General features: G+C 41.3%; 1 protein-coding gene across 3 annotated transcripts; it reads left to right on the top strand.

Moving 5' to 3' along the window:
* Nucleotides 1-514: 514 nt before the first annotated feature.
* Nucleotides 515-16170, top strand: parn (poly(A)-specific ribonuclease (deadenylation nuclease)). 3 transcript variants are annotated; one of them, XM_034687576.1, is made up of 26 exons: nucleotides 515-752; nucleotides 1026-1103; nucleotides 2357-2436; nucleotides 2558-2625; nucleotides 4689-4770; nucleotides 4949-5009; nucleotides 7154-7319; nucleotides 7627-7689; nucleotides 7791-7829; nucleotides 7911-7953; nucleotides 8058-8138; nucleotides 8242-8298; nucleotides 8516-8593; nucleotides 8703-8746; nucleotides 8838-8880; nucleotides 9930-10005; nucleotides 10091-10201; nucleotides 10297-10366; nucleotides 10460-10515; nucleotides 12650-12736; nucleotides 12840-12914; nucleotides 13004-13181; nucleotides 13300-13427; nucleotides 14068-14134; nucleotides 14212-14375; nucleotides 15213-16170. In XM_034687576.1, exons 1-26 carry the CDS (start codon nucleotides 734-736, stop codon nucleotides 15257-15259), a joined length of 2061 nt encoding a protein of 686 aa, XP_034543467.1. In that variant the 5' UTR covers nucleotides 515-733; the 3' UTR covers nucleotides 15260-16170. The 3 variants fall into 3 exon arrangements, with proteins under 3 accessions (XP_034543467.1, XP_034543468.1, XP_034543469.1); XM_034687577.1 differs by having other exon boundaries at nucleotides 621-752; nucleotides 15216-16170; XM_034687578.1 differs by having other exon boundaries at nucleotides 621-752; nucleotides 8061-8138.
* The last annotated feature ends 414 nt before the right edge of the window (nucleotides 16171-16584 follow it).

A 16584-nucleotide genomic window follows, 5' to 3' on the forward strand; every position in this document is an offset into this window, starting at 1 on the left:
ACTTTAAAAAATAAATTAGGGTCTTGTGACGTTACGCTGTAGGGCGGAGCTTATTACAGTGGCTTCACAGGCTCTGGCTGCACAATGGCTGCGCCCAGGAGCAGCATTTTTTGGCTTCAGAACCGTACAAGGGAAGAGGCGGAGCAACGCTGTCCATTTTTATTTACAGTCTATGGTCTGGACAGAGAATGTGAATCCATAGAGACGGTCATGGAATATATTTTTTATTAATAAAAAAGGATGCTTTCAATAAAAGATTTGTAAAATAGAGTTAAAATTGTGTTGTGTTGTTGTGTTGTTAATACAAACTATTCAACAAGGATGTATCAGTATTAAGAGATTTTACTGGGTAATCCGTGTAATTGAAATGCATTTTCATCAATTGTGCAATAGTTGTCTTGTGCTGAGGTGGTGGAGCCCATTGTTTGTTTTTTCATGGTGCACAGAATTCCTGGTCACGCCCCTGTTTGCATCCAACACTAAATACTACAGATAACATAACACATTTCATAAAAGGGTATCCAATCAAAAACCTTGCATGCAATTTCTAAATGTATAAAAAAATAAACACATCAAAATGTACAAATAATAACCTGTAACATTAGTGAAGCTTTGAGGGGCAGAGTCTGGAGCGCGTGCTGCAGCGGACCCGGAAGTGTTTGATAACGGTTAAAAGCCAGTTGACGTCGCTTGCTAACGTTAGCTGTCAGCCGGGTTCAGTCATTGTGCAGGGATGGAGCTGACACGCAGGAGTAAGTTACCCTCCAGATTTAATGCTCTCTGAATTTTAACCACGTTATAAACATCATGAGTATTCACAGCAGACAAGTGACCTGATACTGATGTAAACCGGGCAGGACTCTGTTCCCTCTGTGTTTGTGCTGCTTGTTTGCTAGCTGTGTGGCTAGCTGGTACAGCTGCGGTTGCTGTGTGTGTGTGCGTGTGTATGTGTGTGTGTTGGCTCTCATCACGCTAACATACTGATGTTAATTCACTTTCCCTTTTTTTTTTTTTACCTTTTCCAGATTTCAAAGACAGTTTAAGCACGGTGTACAGCGCGATAGAGGAGGCTGACTTTCTTGCCATCGATGGAGAATTTTCAGGTAACTCGCACTGTGAGAGGTTTAACACAGATTGAGATTTATCACCTCAGTAGGGTTGCCAACTGTCTCACTACTAACTAAGGGACAGGTGCCATGGTGGTGTGAGCATGATGTGTGAATTCAGTGTGTATTCATATTCTGATTCAAGCGGGAATGCAGAAAGTGTGTGTATACTCCCTTTAATCCTTAATGTAGCATTGTGTAACCTCATATGAATAAACCTCAAAGAAACCACAATTAGGCTCTTTACATCAAAAAACAGGCAAAAGAAAAATTCAATGCAAAAGAGGAGTATGACTCCCCAAATGTACTTTTTCCATGGATGCTTTTTACTGCTCTTGACTGACTAAAGCAGTCTTTTGTCCTTTTGCACAGCTTTTGCACAAGCAGACAAAGAAGAAAGAAAGAAACGTACTTTATTAATCCCAAGGGGGGGAAATTCAATTTTTTTACTCGTGTTGTTTTTTTTCGGTCTTGCTACATGCACAGTTTTTTTGGTATATATACATACACACATGCAGTGGACATGCACTTTGGGAAAGATGTCAGAGTGAGGATACTGCCATCAACCAGCACACCCCGAGCAGGGGTTCGGTGCCTTGCTCAGGGGCACCTCGGCAGTGCCCAGGCAAGTGAACCAGTGACCCTTCGGTTCCCAAGCCAAGTCCCTATGGACTGAGCTACTGCCGCCCCCAAGTCACAGTGCACAGATATTTGGGTTCTTTTTTTTTTTTTTTGAAGTTATATTTTTGGCCTTTTTGGCCTGTTATTTACAGGATAGCTGAAGAGAGACTGGAAATGTGGGGAGTAGAGAGAGGGGGAAGACATGCAGCAAATGGTCGACCAGCCGGGAGTTGAACCGGCGACCCCTGCGACGAGGACTGTAGCTTCTGTACGTGGGGCGCTTAGACGGCTAGGTCTACCAGCGCCCCTTGAAGTTCATTTTTGATCGGCTCTGTGCTGCATCTGTTTCTTCAGTCTGACCATTTAGTTGCCATCAGAGAGAAAATCCTCTGTGATTGGATGACAGGCGGCATGATCTGCCACTGGCGTTTTATCTGATCTAGGATCTGTAGAGTGCAGTCTGCTGTATTTACAAGAGTTAAAAGTCAATATACTGGACAATTGAGGTCCCGTATGAAACAAACCGATTTATCCCAATAAACGGGATGTCCCGGCTAATAAGGGACAGTTCGCAACCCTACACCCAAGTCTGTGCAGAAAAGATGAAATGTGTGTTGTGTTTTTTTCAGGGATAAGCGACGGTCCTAATGTCAGTGCACTTACAAACGGGTTGGACACACCGGAGGAGAGATACACAAAGCTTAAAAAGGTTTGCACAGTTGATGAATAATTGCACACAGCGAATGCACCCAGATTTACCCCCCACACAATTCAAACACATGCAATGTTCTGTTTCTCTCATTTAATCTCTGTTTGTCTCTGTCCACCAGCACTCCATGGATTTCTTGCTGTTCCAGTTTGGATTATGCACATTCAAGTACGACCAGGCAAAATCCAAGTGAGTAAAATCTGGTTAACTCTGCATCTGACATGACTATAGTGGGACACATTATATTTAAAACTTGCAATGCACTAAAGGGAGGATTTGGAAGTAGGGGGTTGTATGATACCACAAATTTGCTTTTCATCCGATACCAAGTAATACAGGTCCAGAATCGCCGATATCCATACCTTCTATTATTAAAAGTATCTTATGTACTTTAATCTATTACATACAGGAAAGTTTTTAAAGATAGATAACGAATGACACTCAGAGTTCTCTTTGATGTGGATTTTTATATGTTTTAACAAATTGGTGGTGTTACCACAGTAGCGAACGGCCTTCCTACACACGTCCCAGTTCACTACATTTTCAGTGACAGTTGTAAAATAGCTCCGAAAGATGCTCCTCTTACTTTCAGCCATCACGGCATGCAATGCATGTCTGATTGGCACCATTAGTCAGGGTCGTGGCGCTCTGTGCGTGCGTGATGCGTTTGTTCGTTGTTTGAGCACACAGGACAGCAGCGGTGGAGAAGCAAAGAGTGCATGCACTAAGTGTGTTCAAGAGAACGGAACATTGTTTGCACAGACAGACTTACTCTTTCATGAAATGGATAAAACCTAGAAGAGAGAAACTGAAACTTGTATCGATCCTATTGACACTAGAATCAATCTTCAAAAACGAGGCGTAGTATCTGTAGTATTGATATTTTGGGATCAATCCGCCCACCCTTATTTGGAAGGCAATATTGACAGAACCATGTTGAAGTGGTTTCATAAGAGCTTCACTGAGACTGTACTGACCTTTTGTATTCAGTGTTGAGAGTGGTGTGGGTGGACATTGTCTGTGCAAAACGAGAATAAGTTGGACAACTTTGTTGAACTAGATGGAAAGAAGACTGGATAACTGGAAAACAAACATGCCCTATTTCCTACATGACAGACTTGTACAGATTGAATTTAGCTCACGAGATCATAACCGACACACTGCCCCTCTTTGAACTGAATATACACTTCAACTTCGAGGCACAGAAAGCCCAGGATGTGGACTGAAAGAGGCATCACATCCTTTGTGCCATGCAGCATTCAGCTGCTTAACGCTCTCTGATGGCACAGTCTGAGTCTTTGGATTCAGCTTGGTTCTTGGTGTTAGAGCTGGGCGATATTGAAAAAGATGTTATCACGATAACATTTTTCATATCAGTAGATATCGACCATTTTTACAATAAATATCAAATCAGTCTTTCGTATCATTTTAAAGGGCCTTTTTTTCCTCTCCTGATTGAAATAATAATAATAATAATAATACATTTTATTTATAAAAGCACTTTAAAAGTTTCTCTAAGACACTTCACAAAAAAAAATGTATACAATAGATAAGTAAATGAAAGCAAAGCATAAAAAATCAATCAATTATAGGTTAAAAGCCTTTCTAAATAGGTGGGTTTTGAGCCCGGATTTGAAGTTGGTGAGTGAAGGAGAGAGTCTGAGGGTGGGGGGCAGTCTTGGCACTTAGACAAAAAAAGTGTGTTTCCCACTTGACAAAATCACAGGTACTCTCTGTACAATCTTCTGATTTAAGCAAACAGCCAACTGCCCTGAGGCTCCAAAGTCTCATGGTTTCCTGTGTGCCGTCCAGTTTCATCTGTTTTGATTGGAATTTTTGAAAAATGCAACACTTGAGCAAAACATCAGCTGACATGAAAGTGGTCTTGAGGAGGGTTCTCTATTACTACCAGATGAGGCTGGTAGTGCTCGTTTTATTAAAATGTGATAGGTGTTTAATGAAGTTATAGTACAGTAGACTATGACCAGAGTTTTTCAGTGGAGAAAACTGTAGGGTTAATGAAGGCATCCCATATCTGCACTATAAAGGTTACCTCTATTGATTTTTAACTTCAATTAATCTGACCAATCTTCTTTTTTGTTGAAACATCTAACAAAGCTGTAGTTTATGTTGATTTCTTTTATGTCCAACTTTATGTTTATGCAAGAACATGTGACAAGTAGACGTCATAAATCAAAGGATTCCTCTCACTAATCCTCGCCGCTCTGCGTCCTGTCGTCCTCTCTCTGCAGGTACATCACGAAGCCTTTTAACTTTTATATATTTCCGAAACCGTTCAACAGGACATCCCCTGACATAAAGTTCATCTGTCAAGTAAGTCGCTGTGCTCCCCCGGGCTATTGATAGTTTCCGACTGCAGTGAGATAAATGACTTTTAATATAAAAAGTTACTGTTGCTGAAAAACGCCTGCTCAGCTGCAGAGACATGATGTGTTGGTTGGCATTTTGTTTGAAAGTTGTGAAAATGTCAGATCATCTTTTGTCATTTCAGAGTTCCAGTATTGACTTTCTGGCCAGTCAGGGATTTGACTTCAACAAGGTGTTCTGTAATGGTGAGTGCACTGTAGAGTCTCTTGATGTCAAACCTCAGTATTATGCACCCAAACTGTTATTAGTACACACTGATGGAGAAGTTCAATAGTATGTTTTTTTTTTTTTTTTTGAAGCAACAAAAACCCATGGAAAGCTTTTAGACATTTTGTCAGAGGACTTCTAGAGTGGAAAAAATGTGGCGGAGAAACATTCATACTGACAGCAGTGTGTAAATATTTAGAAAATGCCTCAGTGTTGGGTTAGGGAAGTCCTCATACTGGAACAGCTGCCTTCTTGAGTCTCTCCAACTTGTTTTATTTGTCTATTGTGAGGGTGGTTCAAGACATCCTAACTGCTGCCCATACTTATTGTCTATTCAAATCAATGGCACCCTGCTTATCAGACACGTATTAGTACAATCACATTAACAGAGTCTTTAATTTTAACAGTGTTTGTGTGTGGCCACTAGAGGTAAAGAGATAAGCTATCACTTACTTTAACCTCCCACAACCCCTCAAAGAAAGACTGTTCGAAACCACCTACTATACTAGCAGTACGTACTAGTTTGGCCAAAATGCAGTATGTAGTATGCAGCATGTGGACAAGAGCTAAATCTGCAGTATGCAAAACTACCCAGATGTCTTACTGATTCATGAAAGTTTCTCATTTGTTTCCCACAATGCACAGCGCTAACACTCCTCTTCTTCTTTTTTCCGTATGTGACGGCACAGCACTTTGTTTTTAGATGCTGTGAAAGTTATTAAATTCCACATAAACCACTTCTTAACTTTTTAAATCATAGGTGGACGCTAAAGAACAGTTTCGCTATCAGCTTGGCCGTTGTTCACTTCCACCTTCAGGAACCAGAAATCCAGTGACGCCTGACCCAGCATACTGCAATACAGATCCAACAGAACAATCATACTACATCCCACCTTCAAATGCAGTACGTACTACATACTGCGTTTGAAGGTGGGATGTAGCAAGCGGTTTCGAAAACAGCCAAAGTGTGACTGCATACAAAATGCAGCTACAGCAAGCTCAGTTTGACCGACAAGAGCTGCAGTATTTTTGGTTCACTCGATTTTTTTTTTTTAATGCTGGTTAAAGAATGTCGGAAGAGGTGCAAGAAAATGTTTATCCTGTCATGGATAAAGGTTCAGGTTGAGGTTACTTTATTTGTACCCAAAGGTACATTTGTTTTGCAGCCAGTCAGATATCAGATCATGACCAAGCGTCAACCTCCATTCTCAAAATATTGAAGCCCATGGCGAAGTGTTATAAACTGCAGTTCATCAAGCATCCACCAGACACCACATGCACACCAATTCAAAAAAGACGATCTTTGCAGCATTACTAAATATGTTTACAGCCTGGTTAAAAAACAACTTCGGTCTGAGTAGCTAATTTCTCTATCAGCACCATAGACTGTATAAATAATGGACAGAGTGTCCGTGACGTCACCCATCTGTTCCTGAGCGCTGTTTTGAAGCAAATCGTGGGCAGGAGCCATATTGGTGATGCTGAACTCAACCAAACTTAGTGTGAGGTAAAGAGGCGGGCTTTGAGCCTCCTAGCCAGTGTTCCCACCTGCCGGTCAAGTCAGTCATGTCTTTATTTAGGCAAAACTCATAATCAGAACAGATGGGTGATGTCGGTTACAAAACAGATGAATGAACACATTGGGGTGAAAGCAAACTACTTTTGAGTGATAAACATTCTAAAATATCCTAATAACATCAATAAACATGATGAAAGTGCTCATTTATAAGGGATATCAGAAAACAATCAACCAATAAAAACAATGAAAACCACTTGAATAAATAACTTCAGTTTGTGCCAGTGTAAGAAGAACTGGACTTAAGACTTAAAATTTGATTTTTGAGTCTGTCTGTGCAAAGAAAGCGCTCTGGCTGGTTCAGTTCAGTGATAGCACCAGGAACAAAGACGTTTTTGTACCTCTTTGTTCTTCACCTAGGGACTACAAACATTTGCCTGGCCCAAATAAGCTTAAAATCACTGCAAGGGTTTGAGGCATTGTTTCTGTGGTAGTAGTGATTGATCAGTATTGGATGGAGAGTTTTCTTGAGCCATCATACAATCACCGGTCACTGCACAAAGTCAAATTAAAGCATTTCCGTATGTTTTTAATTTTTTTTTAAAGGAATCCCGTATCTGAATCAAGATGAGGAAGCTCAGCTGAGGGAGCAAATGGAGGAGAGGAGAAACCAACATGCTAACGGTGTGGGGACACCGTCCTTCATCTCTCCATCCTCTAAAGGCCCCGCACACGTACCCGAGGAGCACAAAGACTTCATCAACAAAGTCATGTAAGGGTTATTGTGCACAGGAGAGGCTTGTTTATCTCATTTGTGACACGGAGGCAGCGATGGGGCTCATGTTTCAGGCCATGGTGGCACAAACAGCTGTAGGTTAGTAGAGGGTTGTGTATGGTAGCAGCTTGATTATTTCACACTAATATGAGCCAGCTAGTTACACTTCTTTTGGGATAATTAGAGCATGAAAATCATCCATCTTTGCCCCAGGATTCACTGAAAGACACATCTCCTTTGGCTTTGAGATGATGTCCTGATCATGTTTTTGTGTTACAATAATTTCTGCTGTTTTCCCCTACAGAGAGAAGGTGGAGGCGCTCTTCACTAATGCAGAGAAGACTTTGGATTTGGAGCCATGCACCGGGTAATCTAGCCGCTTCACTTAAATGTCACACCTACACGGATTCTGTATCAACCATGTACGTATTTGCACGGTGCTTTAATCAATGTATCTTTCCTCCCTAGGTTCCAGAGAAAGCTGATCTACCAGACGCTGAACTGGAAGTACGTGCAGCCTCACACTTTGCCATACCGTTGTTGTCGTGTTTGTTTGTCAAAGACTGAATGTTTTGTTTTGTTCCACAGGTTTCCTAAGGGGCTTCACGTGGAAACAGTGGAGACGGAGAAGGTAAAAACATGTTTTTCTCTCGGCAGATTTTTGCCCTGTGGTTTTTGTTTTTGTGTGTTTTGTGGAATATGTAAAATATTGATACGAGTTCTGCATGTGCACAGAAGGAGCGATTCATCCAGATCAGCAGAGTAGATGACGAGGAGAGGAAGAGGAGGGAGCAGCAGAAAGTGGAGAGGGAGCAGGTGAGCTTGGGTTCAAGATGGCTACAAAGACATGTTCATCTTTCATGTCAAAGAACGTACGTGGGCACGAGTTTTTGATTGTGCATTTCTTTCTGCTCCACAGGAGGAGCTCAGTGATGCTGTCGGCTTCTCCAGAGTCATCCATGCCATCTCCAAATCTGTGAGTGAGCTCTGTTTCAGTTGAACTGTAAATCAACCTTTACCATCAGGCATTGTTTGAGTCTTTAATGAGCTGTTAAAATGCATTTCCCATCATTCATTGCATCATTAAAGGACAGAATTGCAATAAAACTGCATCTCTGTCGTTAAATCTGCTTTTGAACATCTGTACTTTGTAAAATGTGACTTGACATCCAACATTCTCATCCACTACACAGAATAAGCTTGTGGTTGGCCACAACATGCTGCTGGATGTGATGCACACTATCCACCAGTTTTACTGTCCTCTGCCTGAGGTAAGAAATGAAAGTGGATTTTTAAATACGGAACCTTTTCCTGCTGCATAAAATAGCAGTTTTAGCAAAGTAATTTTTTCAATGAATAATTTATGCCTCATTTCTTCAGGATCTTCAAGACTTTAAAGAGGTCACAATGTGTGTTTTTCCAAGGTAGAATTCCTCTCCTCTTCTGTTTATTTGTTTACTTTTCTTAACCGTGCTTTTTAAGGTTCAACTCGTGAATTTGTTATTTTTCTTGCAGACTTTTGGACACAAAGTTGATGGCTTCCACTCAGCCTTTTAAGGTAAACTAACTATTGATTAATTGATTGTTAAGAACTTAATCAAACACATTTTTTTGTTTCGATTTTTCTCGTGGAACAAACATGTGGTCTCATTCGTTCAGCTATCAGGGAGGTGTTTTAAGTTTAAAGCATGTTTGGATGTGAATCTGCTGACTAAAGGTGTTGTGCACAGCGGAGACGATCAGCTGGGGGCTGCGGCTGAGTGACAGGTCTCCACGAGTGCTTTTTTTCACCGCCGCCAGACTGATTATGACCCGGTTGTGCTCCCGGCTGACACCTGACCACGTTCACATGCTTATTTTTCTCAGTAAGAATGAGTCGACAGAAAACTGGACACTGAGTCTAAAATATGTGTCTGTTCAGTTCCCTTGTTGTAGTCTGAGCCTTCACTTTTATGACTGTATGTCCGCGGAGATTATGAGCCTGCTCTACATGTTGATATTCAGAGTGTTTAACGTTTTGAGCACCTCAATACGATCAGTAGGTATTCAATACTGTCAGTTATATACATTGTGTCGTGAAGAAAAATTTGATTTAGAGGAAAAAATGCATTTGGTATTCTTTTTGACATGGAAAACTTTTCAGGTTTTTTTTAAATGATTAATTGATTGTTAACATTTCCAAAGATCGATCATGGAAAATACTTGAAATGTACATCCCTAATGAACACCACTATGTATGTGGTGATATATATGGAAGGTAATTTGACAAGTGTTGTTACTGCAGGACTCAGAGTTCCTGATAGTTCTGAGTCTGGAGAGCAGCGTTAAGGTCCAAAAATAATCTGTAGCAGCTGGAAGCCATGGATCCTTTTTAAGAATACAACTAACCACCTCTTAATTAACACCTATAACAGCCCTATACAGACAAATAATTATTTACATAAGGTTGCCTGCTATGAATACAAAATTTAGACACTTGAGCCCAAAACTACATGGTGTAGTCATTGGCCTCAGCTTGCAACACATTCAAAAATGTGTTCAAGTTCAACATTTTTAATTGACCAGATTGGTGATGTTGACAAGTTGTATTTAACTTTTGTGTTTCAGGAGCTGATTTCTAACACATCACTGGCAGAGTTGGAGAAGCAGCTCAAAGAGGGCCCCTTCAAGTCGCCACTAGTTGGTGAGTAAATCCAGCTTTTAGAGATGCAGAGAGAAGTTAAACAAACTCACATTAACCTCCACGCTCTGTTAACCGCTCCTGTTAGAAACGGCTGAGGGGTTCGTCAGCTACGACACAGCCCAGGAGCAGCTCCACGAGGCGGGATACGACGCCTACATCACCGGCCTCTGTTTCGTCTCTATGGCCAACTACCTGGGTAACACACCACGACCACAGCCATCCTGTTTTCTAATTCAAAAGAAATGTTCAAGTCCATATCGTTTAACTGTGACCTCCGTTCTTTCTTCTCAGGCTCTTTTCTGACTCCACCCAAACCTTACATCTCGGCTCGCTCCAAACTAATCGAGCCTTTCTTCAACAAGTAAGAGCTGCACTTTAAATGATACCGTTTTTGTCCTCCTTTCATTTACAGCAAAAAAAAAAAACCCTGTACTGCTTCTCTTTTCTCCTCCAGGCTGTTCCTGATGAGGATAATAGATATTCCCTACCTCAACATTACAGGACCAGATTGTGAGTACGATAATGTTACAGAGCGATATAAAACTGATGCTGTACTAAAAGGAGCCCTGGGGAGTTTTTGAATACTAATACCACCATGAGGTTTTATATTTATGAACATACTTTTTTTTTAATCATAGGCAAACACCAAATGTGCTTTTGTTTTCAATTTTGAAATATTTTTATTGGATTTTTTTCCTTTTTTTTTCATACATTAATTCACACATCACAACATGTATCAACCTAAAAAAAAAAAAAGACATTAACAAACAGCAAAAACAACTTAACAAGGCAATCCAAGCCTAACGCACGTAGAAGAGAAAATATACAGAGTACAACAACATAAGTGTTTTAGGCAGGACAAAGCAAAACAAAACAAGATGGCAGAAGAAGGGAATGGGAAAACGTGCTTTTGTTTTCAATCAATCTTTATTTGTATAGCGCCAAATCCCAACAAATATTATCTCAAGACGCTTTTACAAACAGAGCAGGTCTAGACTGTTCTGTTATATTATTAACAGAGACCCAACACCAAGACAGAATAAGACTCAGTCTTATCCCACCTTAATCCACCATGAGGATTGCACCTCGCAGCATTTAGCTAGTTACAGCAGTGAGGAAAAACTTCCTTTTAACAGGCAGAAACCTTGAGCAGAACCAGACTCATGTAATGGACCTGTCACACCTTGATGATTTAGCCAGCGTATTCCAGCATATACAGAACTTACCTATAACACTTTTTTTTTTTTTATAAGTTAAGAGCACGCTGGTATCTATGTCCAGCATACGCCTGCCATAAAGTGTAGGTAAGTTATGCGATGGTTGACACACGTTCACACACGTAGAGCTGTGTGTCTGCATGTGTGTGAGTGTGAGAACCCTTAGAGCCCTCAATAGCAGAGCCTCTGAAACAGAAGCTGAAGCCAGCATGTCGAAGTCTGGTGATGTTCAACGATAAAGCCGCTGTTGTTGAATTAAATGAAGTCCAAAATGTTACGTTTTTGAAAGCGCAGTCAATAAGTGTAACTTCTTGTAAAGACCTGAGGCTGTGTTCCTGCTGGTTTCACTCCTCTGACACTCTCCACGGCTCATCATGTTCTTACAAAGAGAGACTGCAGAGTTTTTAAGAACACACAAGTTTTTAAATCACCAATGCAAGGTTTTCCCATGGCAATCACTAAATCAAGGATTCTCCTCCTCCTCTCCTCATCCGTGTTGTCTTATCAGCCTCTGAAAACCTCTGACTTCATGACTCCAGGCCTGCCTCTGCTCTAAATGACACTTTTTTTTGTCATAGTTAAGTTAAAAGCGATCTAACGATAAAACGGTGTTTTATTCTGAAAATGAACAGGGTGTTTTTATCTGCTCTGTGCTGAATCGATGCGTCGTACTCCGGCATCCGGCAAAAATAGAAGTCTTGCGTTTCTGATCCGGAGGGCTCCGACCTGTCGGATCAGAGACGCAGCTGGAACGCAACGGAGCGGATCCAGTGGGGGTTAACACACTGACTAGAATAGAAACCGATCAGATCCGGTGCTGTGACGGATCGGAGACGGACCATACACGGATCTGGTGGAATTTGGCCTTCAATCATCAAGTTGTGACAGGGCCATTAGACAGCCATCTGCTGTTGGGTCTGGAAAGAGGGATAGAGGAGAATAAGAGATGGAGGGAGCAGTGATAGATTCCCTTTTTTTCAGACTGACAGTTGGTGGCTTTAATATGCAAAGAAAAGTAGCAATGCATGCAAACATGTCATGTATCTGCACTTTTGAAACAGGACTTTTCAAAGCTGAGCTCGTTTGATTTGATAAGAGAGATGTCAAATAAAAAATATGTTTTGTTTGTTTTGTTTTGAGAGAACTTCACAGGGCACCTTTTTACAGCTGTAGGAAGTCATTTGTGTCCCTTAGTGAGCAGAAAAACACCACAACAAAATCCACAGGCATTTTAAACATAGCCATAAAACTCTAAGGATCCCAGAGGGTTAATTTAACTGTATTTTGAAGTAAAGTGCAATAACTCCTCACTAAGTTACTTTTTTAACTTCAGTTTTTGATTTGCTTTGGCCCCAGTGTTTGTAGAAAATGTCTTAACCAGTGCTTTCTGTTTTGTCTTAATCTCTTCTTCTCCATTGTTCTTGCAGTGCAACCCAAAAGAGATCATGTACTGTACGTCACCTTCCCAAAAGAATGGAAGACAAGTGACATCTACCAGCTCTTCAGTGCCTTCGGTGAGACATTTGCTTCATACTTTAATACTAGCCTGATAATTCTGCTTCCTTCAGATATATCCCACTCTTCTTCACTCACTTTGTACCTCTGCTGTCCTCACAGGAAACATCCAGGTGTCTTGGATTGATGACACATCAGCATTTGTGTCTCTCAGTCAGACAGACCAGGTGCAGATAGGTGAGTTGGACCCCCACCCCCCACTTGTTGACACACTCCATGTCGGACTTGTTGAAGCAGTCTGTTGACATCTTACCATCATCCTTCAGCTATGAACACCAGCCGCTATGCAGAGAGTTACAGGATCCAGACGTATGCAGAGTACATCCAGGGTAAACATCAGGACAAGGACAAGGTCGTTCAGACGCCCAAAACGTGGGGAGAGGACAGCTGGAAGAAGTCTCACTACACTCCCTCCACTACTTCAGCTGGTTTTGGATATTCCAGGTACAGCTCCCTGCAATTTTAACCTGACTTGCAGTCTATTTACCTCTCAGTCTGGGAGTTTCTGCCGTTCATATTGATGTATGTATGTATGTATGTATGGCTTATTTCTCTGCTCCAGAGGTTTAAGGAAACGCAGCATCAGCCCAGTTCCAGGAGACGAGGGGACTGGAGACTCTCTAATTACAGACGGCTGGAGTAACTACTCATACCCGGATAGCACAGGCAGCAAGAAGATGAAAACTGATGGTGTGTGAACACATACACGCTTAAGTACTTTCCTACTGCAGCGTGGTCCCTAGCAGCAGGGGATAATACTCAGCAGAGATTCAGTGTGCCTTAAGAGGAGAGGGCCTGGGGCATTCTGAATAATCATCCCAACCCATTACATTTACTTTGTAAGGGAAGTCTGGGGAATGTGTTAGACACAAGTTTTAATATTCTATTATCGACCACCTGCAACAGAATGCTCAGGTCAGAAACATTTCTCATTGACGACAACTTCCTCAAACTCATCTCTGGATCGTTTCAATGCTCGTTTCTATCGAGCGAGCACAGAGAAAACATGGAGAGTTTAAACTCTGCACTTTTCTTCCTTTCTTAATATTTTGTGGAACATTAACTGAGACAAAGTAAAAAAGTTTATAGACACATTATTTACTATCGATGCAGTCCATTTGGTACATTGATCTCTTCTTCCATTTAGAGTCTTTCATATCAACATATTTTCTGTTTCTTCAAACTGCTTTTTTGTCCTCCCATATGTCTTTGTTTGATCAAAGTTTAGCCAGCACAGGCCTTGTGATGCATACACTTAGTAACACAGATGTACTGTAAAATGGTTTCTATCTTGGAGGTTTCACATTCTGCTTTTCCTTCCCTTTTCCAGCCTCAAGCGATCAGGCCAACACAGACGCTGTGGAGAGCAAAACCTCAGAGGGGTGGCTGAAGACGGCGTGAGTAAAATGGTTGTGATCGTCAGTGTTCTCCTGTTTGCAGTTCAGCCTTTTAAACCGTTGCTGTGCCCCTGCAGAGATTCATCAGATACAGCGGGGTTAAGTCCGGTCCCTGATGAGGACGAGGCTACTGAGGACACGGATCAAGCCAGAGATGTTGATGGGACTGTCACCTGGCAACAAGCGCCGTCAACGATGCACGGGAGGAAAGGTCAAAAGAACAAGAAGAAGCAGACTGAAGGTGTGTTTGATGGTGTGAAAGCTTCTTTAAGCTGTGAAGCTGATCACACGGTTCAGTTTGTGGAGATTGTTATTAAATCACATAAATATTATGTCTTACGATCTTACCTCATAATCCTCACATTTAATATGACAAAATTACCCACTGGTATTAATCTGTAGATGGATTTGTAGTCGCTTGTCGCATTATTTGCTGGTATGTACAGTAACTCAATTTACAAGGGCAGAGCTTCCAGCTAACTCACTTCCTGGTTGCATCCCCTTGGTCCATGCTCACTATAGACCAGTGGTTCCCAGACTTTTTCTGCGGGGCCCCCCTTTGTGGGTCGAAATATTTCCGTAACGGGTGAAAATCCCTGCATTGCGCGAGAGGAGTGGGGTCCGATCTACATTTTTGTCTGTCAGACAGTAGCATCAAAATGCCCAAAAAGAACAATTAGAAAGTGTCACACACACACTTAGACACACACGCATGCTGTATATGGTGCTAAGCAGCAGAATGACTTCTCCTCACCATTTAGCCTCTTTGCTTTTAGACTAAAGATGAGCTGTAACAGATTCATAACGGTCTGGTTAAGGTCTGACAAAGGGAAAAGGGCTTGGGATTATGTTACTTTATCAAGACCTGTAATTATGGAGATGAGACAAACAAAAGGGTTCAGGAGATTTTATGTACCAAGTGGCAATAATTCAGGATAACATGCAAAGTGAGGAAGCTGAAGAGTACTTCTTCTTAGTCTTTCTGTTACCGTGGCTGAATCTAAGGATGGCATGCAATGTGAGGTATCTGAAGAGTACTTCTACTTACTCTTTGTCTTTCTGTCTCTTTCTGTTACAGCAGCTGAATCTACGACATCGCTGTTCGAGGTTCCTGAGGTCTGGTAGCGAGAGGTGAGGAGTGGAGAGGCCGCTGCCCCACACTGAGCTGCTGCTCTGAGTCTCTTCCTAAGCACTTGGGCCGCTCTCCTGTAAGGTTGTACATCACTGGGAGTAGTGCACGCCCTGAATTCATTTGTCCACTCAGCAAGCTGTGGACACAGTGTCCAAAGCCCCCAGCCAGGCTGCTTGACTGGACTGTTGAAAGGTAAAACACAAGCCATAAAGACAGCTGCCATATTTTCATTTTGTAACAGAGGAGCAGGCAACTCTTCTGGGTAAACACACGCTGGTATACACTCGTACACATCACCTGAATACTCAAATCTTAGCTCCACAAGTGTTCATTTATTCATTGATATCAGACTGGAATCTGCCACCGCAGCCATGCTATCACTCTGAAATCAATTTTAACAACACGGTCACCTCCATCAGTCTTAGTTTGTGTGGTTGTTGTGTGCGAGTTGGTGCATGTGAGAGAGATGTAACTTTTGAATCTCTGTAAATCCTTTTCATGAAATGTGACAGAAAAAAAAACACCACCTGACGGGTCCTGTAGTTAACAATGTCTGGGTTATTTAGTATTTTAATTCAGTCGAATATTTTTAAAAAAAAGTAAGCTCTGTCAACTTCCCCAATTTTATCAAACATGTATAAGCTTCAATGAAAATGTGATGTTTATTATTGTTGGCGTTCTGGTCCTTCATGGGAGGTGCTTGTTTCTTTTTGTACAGAATCGGTTTCTTTACCTTTTTTGTGTTTAATGTTTTGTATCTGTGTCAACCTGCAACAAAGTTAAAGTATGTCCTAATGCAAAATGTGTAAACCGTTAAAAGACGAATACCTTTTTGTATAAGAAAGTTTAAAAATCCTCAAATATTTCCTTGGAAAGGGAAAAAATTAAAGAATGTTTCTTAGTATCTCTGAGTCTGTCCCTTCTTATCAAACAACAAAGTGCACTCTTAATATTAGGGCTGTTAGCGTCTACCAGGAATTAGCCCATTGCTTTAATAGCATGTGATTTTGTCCCTTTCAGCACACCGTAGTTAAGCTGCCCCTGTGTCATCCTGCTTCATGCTGTTGTGATTAAAGAAATACCACTTTACTTTGACCTTTTAAAAAAAACTCACAGGAAGCTCAGTAGAAAAGTTTTAAGTAATATGCAGTATGTTCCAAACGGAATATAAAAATATCACTGAAGTACTTTGAGTTTGAGGTACCTCCTACAAGCTAAGCACTCAGGTGCAACTAATCAGACTGATGTTATGGGATGAAACTGGGGCTGTTTCTGAAATCGCCTACTATACTAGCAGTATGTACTGATTTGTCCAAAA

This window comes from Notolabrus celidotus, chromosome 7, assembly GCF_009762535.1.
Source record: "Notolabrus celidotus isolate fNotCel1 chromosome 7, fNotCel1.pri, whole genome shotgun sequence".
NCBI classification, from domain to species: domain Eukaryota; kingdom Metazoa; phylum Chordata; class Actinopteri; order Labriformes; family Labridae; genus Notolabrus; species Notolabrus celidotus.

Bases quoted from the DNA above. Each gene is read 5' to 3' on its own strand.
- parn (XM_034687576.1), top strand. The intron at 7,954-8,057 runs GTAAAAACATGT...GCATGTGCACAG, and splicing joins AAACAGTGGAGACGGAGAAG to AAGGAGCGATTCATCCAGAT. The intron at 12,915-13,003 runs GTGAGTTGGACC...ATCATCCTTCAG, and splicing joins GACAGACCAGGTGCAGATAG to CTATGAACACCAGCCGCTAT.